The sequence below is a fragment of the Orbicella franksi genome, chromosome 11, assembly GCF_964199315.1.
Source record: "Orbicella franksi chromosome 11, jaOrbFran1.1, whole genome shotgun sequence".
Lineage (NCBI taxonomy): Eukaryota > Metazoa > Cnidaria > Anthozoa > Scleractinia > Merulinidae > Orbicella > Orbicella franksi.
This window is the reverse complement of record NC_138155.1, coordinates 13,631,956-13,642,792: the sequence shown is the minus strand read 5'-3', so window position 1 is coordinate 13,642,792 and position 10,837 is coordinate 13,631,956. Positions and strand designations below refer to the sequence as shown.

The 10,837-nt window shown below is 38.0% G+C and overlaps 1 protein-coding gene across 1 annotated transcript; it reads right to left on the bottom strand.

Annotated features, from left to right (window-relative positions):
- Window positions 1-9,772: 9,772 nt before the first annotated feature.
- LOC145502125 (adenosine receptor A2b-like) lies at window positions 9,773-10,837 on the bottom strand. Its single transcript, XM_081481404.1, has one exon. It carries the CDS (start codon window positions 10,835-10,837, stop codon window positions 9,773-9,775), a length of 1,065 nt encoding a protein of 354 aa, XP_081337530.1.

Below are 10,837 nucleotides of genomic sequence, written 5' to 3'. Positions count from 1 at the left end.
GCTTTGTACAACTTTGATCCTACGTCATGTCATGTCAAAGGCGAGGTCAAATATGGCCATATCTTGCGACTCCGCTTTTAACGCCCTAATAACCTGCGTTTTCGTATTTTTTTGCTGTTTTAACGATAAAATGAAAGCTTGCTTTTTTGTCGATGTGTATTTTTTTAATAAAAAAGTTTTCACTTGACCTGGAGGTGGCACAAGGAAACAACTCGAAAACAGCGGGAAAACGCGGCTGCCAGCGGCTTCCCGCATTTTTCTGGCCAATCGGAATAAAGGTCAACGAAGTCGGCTGTGAGGAAAGCAGACATTTTTCTTCATTTGGCTTCATTATGGCGGCTTTGGTGAAATTTTCGTTGTGTTTTGGACCAGGAAAAGGTAAGTCTCTGAATTTCGTTCATTTGTTTTCAATGTTCAGAGAATAACGGAGTTTAAAAAGTAAATTAAACGCAGCAATGGCTACATAAAGAGCTGTGAATTGCGTATATTTATGGCAAGACAGATCCTCGGCAGTGAAAACAATTTGGTCGATGATTAATTGCACTTGACTGAATCACAGTTGATCGGCAAAGCTCTTCGTTAAGAAAGACCAAACTTTATTTTCAATTCACATATACTTATTTACAAAAGTTGACAAAGATAATTTTTTTTTCTCACTCAGTCAAGTCTTGTGCATTAAATTGAAGTGTCTGTCATAGCATAGATTTTAGCATGATCAGTGCTTGAAATAAACGTAACTTAATAATTAAGCTTAAACTTAACTCTATTTACGTATAAATGGTTGTGCACAATGCCTCTGCTAATTTCTGAGCTTAAACAATTCCCTTGAAAGAAAGCTCATGTAAATATAAAGGAAATTTGCATTGAAGGAAAAACTCAGTCAGCCATGCATGACAATCCATCACGACCTGACTTAATTATCATATTCATTATACCATTAAAAGAGTTGTTGACTCTGAAAATTTAATCTATGGATAAGTTTCTGCTTTTGTCTCTAGTTACCATTCTATTGAAAAAAAGCTCTGTTTGTTGCCACAGTTGAAGTTATGATGATGTTTGTTCATTAATGTAGATAAATGACTTCACTGGGTTGAATTTAACAAATTGCATGTGGTTTAGTGTGGTCTGTACTCTTATCGACAATGATACGCACCATCACAGTGGTCAAAATGTTGTGGACTCACGAAGCGCAGCTGAGTGAGTCCACAACAAATTTTGACCACTGAGATAGGCGCGAGATCAATAGCAATTGTAGTAAAAATATGTTTTGATATTTGTTGTATCAGGCTTATGGATCAGTCATTTGGAACTCCACTATCTCCTGCCCAACCACCCCACCCTGAACCTGCCAGCATTTGACATTTTGAACTGTCTCCAGGGCTAAGAATGGTGTCATACCAGGTGATCAAATGCACCTACCCTGTGACATTTGCAAAACTGAGTAATAGAAATGTAGATTGAGTGTCAACCGAGGTGTCAATGGAGTGTTGATTGAGTATCGATCGGGTGTTGATAGAGAGTCGATTTAGAGGATCGATCAAGGGTATCAATCGACACTCAACTACGGATGCCTTTAGTACACATAATCCAGCTTATCCGTTAGTAGGTGAAATTGTTACAATGTTTGATAAAAAATCAAACTTGCCATTAGTTGCAAATTAAAAAGCTGATCCCATAATAATATTATTACGCGACCTCTCTGGACAATACCAGTAGTTTTAGAGTTTCATGTCTTGATCTTTTGAGCAGTAGACAATTAAATGCCAATAAATATGTGACTAGTGGAAATTTGCTTATGAATGTTGTTTTTATCCTTCAGCTAGCCACTCTAGAAGAACTGAAGAAATTAACAGAATAAATTCTGGGAGAGGATACAATATACAACTCTGTAGTTCATAGTCAACTCAGATGCAGTTAAATCATGCAATGCTCCAAAGTGTGCAAACATCAGAACATTTTGTTAAGTAAAAGGCTGGAATATTCATTTGTTATTTCTATATTTTGTAACATAGACCATCTTATAATTTCTTCAGCCACAACTTTTAATATCTTTTTCCAGTAAAGAAAGGATATAAATAGATTTTGAAAACCTGGCTATAGCTTATTAATGTTATTTTAATTGATCATTTTTATTACAGTCTCACTCTGTGAAAAAAAAAAGTTGTTTCTTTTTGGTTCATTTAAGTGCAATTAGTAAGGAAATGTTGTCTTTCTTAAGGGACAAATACATCAACTGGCTCACCTGGATGAAAATTAAGTAATTAAAATGTTATTGAAAACATGCAAGGGGTGGGAATCTTTTTGGTAAATGAATCAAAGTTGCAGAATGTTGCAAACCAGTCTCAGGAAATGTTGGTTTTCGACTGGTAAAAGCTGCGTTTTGAATCTAAATTTTGAGTGGTTGTCTGCAATATCGACTGTTTTGGTTTGGCCATCAGGTTTCCAAACCAAATTTTTCCAAGCAAAATTAATAATATGATTAATTCATAACTATTTATGGGATCAGTAGAGAATTTAAGGCATAGAGGATTTGATAATAACTTAGTAAAAGTAAATTGACAAAGACATTTATTTGCTTTTACTCAATTTAAAATTTTGTTGGCAAATTTGACTGGATAATAGCCATTTCCCTCTATGAGATGCGGCTGCACTGGGAATCATAGTGGTTGTATTCATCATCTTGGACTGGATTTTTGTTTCAATGAATGAGCCATGCGATTCCATGCAGGCATGTCTCATGTTAAATCATTTAATTTCAGGAATTTTTTTCAGTGGAAAAAAGTGTACAAGTAGTTGCTAACTGTTCACTAATCAAATGTGCAATTATTTTGATATGTTTATATGCTCCTTTTCACATATGATCTACAAGGAAAATAAGGAAAAAGATTACACCACTGAACATGAAGAGATCTGTGGAAATTACACAGGAACAGCAATACTCCCAAAGGTGTGTGAATTCCTCATTTCTTGTCACAGTTTATGTCAGATTTGTTGATTTTTAGATTGCTATTCTGCAACCATGAAAGATCTTTGTCGTAAGAGGTCTGTAAGATGTCTTTAAGAGACAGGCAGACAGATGGACTGGTAAACTGGCTCTAGGCTTTTTGTTTATTTGTGCCAAGCTGTACACTTTTAAAATGACCCCAAGTCTTTGTTCTCTTATGAAATTCTAGCTGCAGGGGATAACCCTTGTTCAGCTGGTGAAATTAGCTTGTTAAACTGGCTCTTAATGACATACCTGTGTGACCAAATCTCTGAGTAGAGTGGAGAGAAATACAGAAAAAAGGCTACTATTGACAGAAGCACAAACTATTCGAAGGAGGAGTAATGATCTGATTGGTCACGTTTTATTAATGTGATATTAGCAAAACTACTATAGGCAAACTTTAAGGAATAGAATGCCAAGATTCACCCTTAATATTCATTTCCAACGTTTTTGTCTGTTTGCTTCTGTTTAGACAAATGCGGACAAGCAGTGGTCGACAGGATGGACTTATTCAGTGAAGATGCGTTGATTAATTTCGTCAACGCCTTAGACTTTGTCAAAATGTCTCTTCCCTAGAAATAATGGGGATTTAGTTGGCATTGACCCCCAACAAGGCAGTTTAACCACTTTGATGAGAAAGAAGTGGAAAACACTGTATTCCATTCCACTTATAATGCAAGAATGAGCAAGTGCAAGAAGCAGAAAAGGAGAACTGCCAAAACATAAGGAGTTCCATGCAACGGACTGTACGTGCCATCTGGAAAGGACGCTTATACACTAGTTGACATTTGTGCGAAGTTTGCTATATCTTTCCCGAAATTTTGCGGTTGTCTTCCCTATTGTCTAGTCTGGTCTAGTAAATTTAAGGAACTGAGAATTTAGCCATAGTACTTCAATGTTAGATAAATGCACTTTGTACCATGGAAGATTTGTTGACTGTTGTTTTCACGATAGACAGAACAATGTTTTCCTTCTGATCAGTCTCATTACGTGTAGTTTGAAACCAAGCCTGTAACGTGGCTTTTTGAAACCTGAAGCCCAAAACATTTATGTAAGGTACTTGGATGTATTTACTCTTGATAAAAACGGGGAAAAAATTGAAACTGAGATGAAGTTGAACATATTTATTTTCTTAAAATTAGGCGCAATGATCTTTCCGGGCCGCTTTTCCGTTAACATTTGTCAATAGTTTGGTACAAAATAACTTTATTAAAGCTGATATATTCTTCAAAACTTGTCAGACATAAATCAAGAGTACGGATCTAATAGCATCTTTCGTATGCGGAGCTACAAAGCTAGTGTAGCAAGCAGAAAAAAGCGTATAAGATGTGGATCGCGCGAAACGTGATCAACGGTCGCGCAGCGCGAAAGAGGAGCGCGAGCGGGAAGTTCGGGCGAGACGCGCGAGCGCGGAACGCGCAGAGTACCTTTGACAAACCTTTGGCCTGCGTCACAGGCATCTTCGACCACGTCTTTAGCAAACCTTTGACTCGAATCGCAGACAAATTTGATTACACTTTTGACCCGCCTTTGACAGTGCGCAAAGGCGTATCAAAGGATCACCTTTAACCCTAAAAACACAGGCGTTCAAAGGTGAGTAAAAACGGCCTTTCACGCCTTTGATTTGGTGGTAAAGGTTTATTCACAGATGATCTTTGATTCGCGTCACAGATCGTCAAAAGCGTGCAAAGGCGACCTTTACAAAACCTTTAACAACACATTTGACGCGCGGTAAAGGCGATTTTTCGTGCCGTGGCGTTGACCTGCACTCTACGCAAGTTTTTCACCGTTTGGCCACCCAACCCAAGTCAACGCAAGTCGAGTGACGTCCATTAACCTATTATCAGCCAATGAAATACATGATATGCCTGTCTTGAAATGGGTTTTTTGCAACTTGCGTGTACGTGCGAGTCCGTTTGGCCATCCAACTCAAGTTTCTACGCAAGGTCAACCTGCAGGTCGCACTCGAAGACCCGAAATCAAAGACCCGAAAACGAAGACCCTTTTATTTTCTTTATTTTACATGATCTTATTATGTTTTTGTTTTTGTTTTTTGCCGGAAATATCCATTTCTGGTTTTAATCTTTCTAATAGCGACAGAGCATGCAATCAAACACCGGTTTTACATGTATTTCTTTAATTTCTCTCAATTGTTCCCATCGAACTACTATGCCAGTGAGAACCGTGGAAGAACTGTTGGATTCTTGTTCTTGTTGATTCTCAAACGGCCTTCATCTTTGAGTGTGGTACTATAATGGGAATTTTCCCAGCAGAACCAGTGTGAAATTAAAACTGGGAGCTACTAGAAGATCGACTGAATTATGGCCTGGCTTCACTCCTGGTAAATATTGATCGACGGTGTTTGTGCAAAATTCCATACAAGCCTCAAAAGAGTTTAAACATAACTTTTTTTGTTTTTACGAAAACTAAGACGTGGCCCAAAATAATTAAAATAAAGGGGCCTGCGTTTTCTGGTCTTCGCTTTCGGGTCTTCGTTTTCGGATCTTCGGTCTTAGGTCTTAGGTCTTGCTAGGGTCTTTGCTTTCGGGGGTCTTCGTTTTCGCGACAACTTCATGGGAAGTCTCACCAAACACAAGCGTATGCAATCTTAAAATTTTTGTTAATTCTCAAAATTCGACGGTTAACAGGAAAAAAAATTACATAAAAAGAAAAAAAATACACGCCAATGTCATTAATTAAAGATCACTGAAGAGGGATACAGTGAAACCCAGGCTCTCGCGCGTCCTTGACAATGTCTCGTTCACTACTGACCTCTCTATCCTCAGTCCCCAGTTCATTAAACCAGTAAAGTAAAATTTAGTCAGTTTTAGTTCACATTTTTCCTATTAACAGAGATTCAACCTTGTTTGTGAATCGTCAATTTAAGCTGCTTCATGATATTTCTTTTGCTCCAGTGTTGTAACAGTATTTTCTTTCTACATGTACAGTTACACTTATTGACCAATCACACGCGAGATTTTTTTGTTTTCAATTAAAAATTAAGCCAGCTATCACAACACAGCTTTGTCATGATAAATATTTGATAGAAAACAAACTTTCTTTTTATTTTCTTTATTAAAAAAACTTTCTTCGGCCATGTTAAAATTAAATCTAGCTTTTGCACTTCTTGACGAAAAGTTAGTTTCCAGTTTCTGCGGAAAAGCACCAGCGGGTAGTTACATAACTGAACGTCACCTTCGTGGCGTGTTAAGGTTATTTCGTGCATGAGATCACGAATCAAACGTAGCTTCTTTTTACGATGCTTCGCGAATAGTCTGTTGAAATAAATGGAACGCTAACATATTCCTGCCACGGAAAACGACTTAAGTTCTAATAATCACGAAATCAGCGCACGAGTCACGTAAAACGTTTAACGCATTGCGCAATCATTTTTCTGGGTCAGTGACTATCGCCAGAAAATACAAAAAAAAAAAAAAAATACAAATAAATAAAATACAAATAAAAGTGATCCTGGTTATTATCAAGTTAATTATATCCATGCAAAGATTTCATGAAGCTGATTGGCTGAGAGCACGTCAATTAATTCCAAACAGTGCAAAAAGTTGAAATTGCGGATTAAAGAAAGTTGATCAAATTACACGTATGCTATCTACAAGTAATCAAATAATTTTTCCCGTGCAATGAGGAATAGACAGAGACTCGTAAATTTTTGAAAGACTACAAATTTCACTCGGCCTACGGGCTCATGCAATTTTTTTTAAACTTTGAAAAATTTAATTTACTTGTGTTTACTTATTGAAACTGCACAGACTCTAAACAATTATTGGATGAGGCTTTTTTGATATCCAGACTAACCAAGGTCGAGGTAGGGTTTATCAGCCTCAGCCTTCGGCTTCGGCTGATAACCCTTACCGAGACCTTGATTACTCTGGATATCACAAAAACCGAATCTAATAATTGTTTTATTATGTACTGAACGAAAAACAAAACAAAAAAAAATGGAAGTCAAGTTTTTGCTTCTTCACTGACGGCAAGCAACACAAAGCGCGTGAACTTGACATGATAACCCCTAGAAATCATGCACCGCGGTCATACATGACATGATTACCAGTGACCTTGAGTGTCCTTGACATGATTATTGCATAATCTGCAGCTAGATGACGTCACAGGCGCAGTGAATTTCGAAAATTCACTTTACGCGTTCGGCTAATCAGAAAAGAGATAGTGAGTTCAATGTATAATATTTCACAGTATCTTGACCAACCTCGTACTCAGAGTCTCTCTTTTTCCCGCGCGGGAAGAAGAAAGACCCTGGACACAAGGTTGTATCTTGACGGTCTCCCTTTCTCGTTTTACATGTTATTATTCTTTTTCGATCCACTTGTCATTTACAGTATCTTGGCATTGACCCTTTTTCGATTGACATTTTATTTACAATATTTTACAAACTCCCCTAATAAGATGATACATTCACATATTTTTCACAGGTTCACATTAAACCATTATGAATTTTTAAGCTGTTTGCAATATTTACAGGAACAATTGGCATGTCATTTATATGATCTTAGCCCATTGCTCTGAAAATTTAGTGCTTTGTCCATCATTCACATGTTTCACTTAAAACATTTACATGGTGTTTAACAGTCGGACGTACAAGTGGGTGTGGATGTCAAACCCCCCCCCCCCCTTCCAATACGGTTTTTTCAAATTTTGGAAAAGGCGATTTACTCTAAGAGGCTGAAACTTTTAGTAGCTATTCATTCATCTCACGCAGAAGTTTTGCAATGTCAATTGTGTGTCCTCATTTTTCGCGTTGCGAAAACGGTTGCCATAACCGTCAATTTCATGTAGGTTTAGCCAAAAATCAGGTTTTTTTGAGATAATTCTGTAGTTTTTTCCAGTTTTCATCAAATTGCAGAAACCCAGTTATTTGTACATTTTATAAGCATTCTGGCTTAATTTTGTATTAATTTCCGTTATTTCTCGAGTTTTCAAGAAGAAAGTAAAATCAAAGATAGCGGATCCAAGATGGCGGTTAAGTGATGTCATTTGACGTCATATAACGGCATAACTAACAAAAATGGTATCAACTTGTAGAGCAAGCTCAGGGCTATCTAATCAATGTAAATTTATTACTCTGTGCCTTAACGGAGCGAAAACCCAAGGGGGGCGGGAGCTCCATCAACCGCCTGCCCCACTTGTACCACGGTGGGATTATGACCTAGCTTGTACTTCCGAGGGTTAAGATGGAAGTTCAAATACATGTTAAAGGGAAAAAAGACATTGACGTTATTCTTTAAAGTCTGTTTTTGATGACTTAAATATTAAATACATGTTGTCTAAATACTATCTAAATTTTGAATTATTCCAGATCCAGTATATAAAAATGCTCTCCTAAAGAAACAATATACATAAAGGACAAGACCCAAACTGTCTGTACTCATTACTGTCAACCGAATCCACTCAAGCGCAAAATCTGGGCTGAATTCAAAATTATTTGCTTCTTGATTATCCTGAAATCTTTCAGATAAGTTTCGATTACAGTATATTAGGGAAACTGCCAGGTCTGTTCAAGGTAAGAGAATTGATATTTATTGTTTTATTATTGTTATTATTATTATTATAATTATAATAATTATTATTATTATTATTATTGTTATTATTATTTGCCCCTGCATGTGTCCTTCTAAACATAATTTAAACTTTGGTTTCGGGTGAGGAGGAAAAACATAAAATAACAACCTCTTACATATAATATGGGGTTAACAAGACTCTACCGTTTTCGCTATGATTCTTGAATAAGCTCATGTTTAATTTTTGTATTAGATACATCTAAGCAAAAGGTTTCAGTGCCATCTCTCAGGGGCGTAGCCAGTCTTTTTGCATAGAGGGGTTCCTAATGTATATTGCTTGCCCTATTCACAATCGAGCGCCGGAGGCACTCTTTACTGGGGGCGTCCGGGGGGCATGCTCCCCCGGAAAAGTTTTGAATTTTGGGTCTTCATAAATGGCGTTTCCGTGATTCTGAGCACAAATTTCAAATAATTTCAGCGCCAAACATAGCTAGCATTTCTAAGAGAAGATTGTAAATCTCGCTTCGTTTAACATATTACATACTCAGTCATCAAATGCTGCAGACTTGTGATTTACCGTTTACTCAGCTAGGATATCAGAAAGAAGGAGGCGCCGTGGATGCTTCTATGCAAAAATGTCGATTGTTGCACGATGTAAATTTGCCTACCATAATGGATGTTCATTAGCGCAAGTCCAGACTCTCGCTCACTGGTCATGGTCGCCCTCAGATAAGTTTTCAGTCGCCGCAATGCGCTGAACAATCGCTCACGTTCTGCAGAAGTAATTGGCAACGTACATAAGATACGCAGCAACTTATGTACGATTGGAAAGAATTCATGGTTGCATTCTTCTGACGCCTGAACTGCACTGCTGGGTAGGTCTTGATCCACGTTTAGCCACTTGCCCAGCCAACGGAAAAGTTCCACATCAAAAACCTGGAGTAATGGTAGGCCATCTGCCTAGTACTGCAAAGCGGCTAGTACAGGTTTTCCTTCTCGAGAAACTAGCAAGGCTGGAAGTAGGCAGAGAGGCTTGTATGATCCGTCCAATTCATGCAGCCTTATAATATTGTAACCTGCGATATAGCATGTGATGCCTTTTTAAATTGATTTTCTTTTGTTCTTATTCAAAAACGAAAATCTCGTCTCGCGGAATTTCGAAAGGGGGTTCCGATACTTTTTTCCTCTTGAAATAAAATCCATTTTCATAACCCAAAAGGGGGGTTCCAGAACCCCTGGAACCCTCCCCTGGCTACGCCCCTGATCTCTGTATTTTCTGTTCTATTGAACAAACTCTAAATGAACGGACTCTGTGCTCGTCATAACCAAAGTTTACGAAGCCATTCTTCACCGAATCCACTTTACTACACCCCAAAATATAGGCTGATTTACAGCAGTTCAATTGTTTGATCGTATCCTTGGCTACTTGTCGTACACTTCTGATCTTCCAGCAGTAAAGAATCGGGTTTAGAGACGAATTCAGATAGACAAAAGTTACTGAAACGCGGCTAGCAATTTCAATTTGGCTTTTAGGTATTATGTCATACGTCGTGAGCATTACCACAACTGCCAACGGAACATAACAAGCAAGTAATGCCACCTGCACCCATTTTGCGCTGGAAACTGAGTTCTTGTATCGTGCAATATTCAGTGGAAGTTCTCTGCCTTTAGGTTGTCCTTGTGTTAATGAACACATTTGAAGCTGATGTCGTCGAAACTTGACATAAATCGCCGAGTAGCAGAAGACAGAGGTTGTTACAGAACATGCTGTAAGCGAAATACCTGCAGTAATAGCAATACTAACACTCCAAAAGGTTATCGATTCAACTGAAATACCAATCAACCAAAAGCAAGCGATAACTGCACGAACTCGTTGTAATGTTACAACTTGTCTGTATCTCAGTCCAGATAACAGGGCTAGGAGTCTGTCTACGCTTATTGCGCTGGATGTGTAAATCGATATTTGACCCAAAACAAAACCTGAAGCGTTAAATAACTTATCGATGTAGTAAATAACTTGCCTGCTCATTCCAGTTGTTAGAGAAGGGAAAAGGGTAACGGCGTAGAATGGTTGCGTAATAACTCCAACACAAAGATCAGTGATCGCCAGACATCGGAACAAAAGTTTGGTTGACGGATGAAGGGAAGTCACTTTATGAAGAGCAACAAGCGTCAAAGTATTGCCAAGTGATGCAGTGATGGACAGCAAAATATTCAAGGTTGAAAGAAATATGGCTATCCCTGTTGGTATTGACGATTTGCTTGCTTCGTTCAGCTGGATTGTGGTGTTTTCGTCGGTTACGGTGAAGTTCGCCAT

Bases quoted from the DNA above. Each gene is read 5' to 3' on its own strand.
- LOC145502125 (XM_081481404.1), bottom strand. From the start codon at position 10,837: ATGGCGAACTTCACCGTAACCGACGAAAACACCACAATCCAGCTGAAC.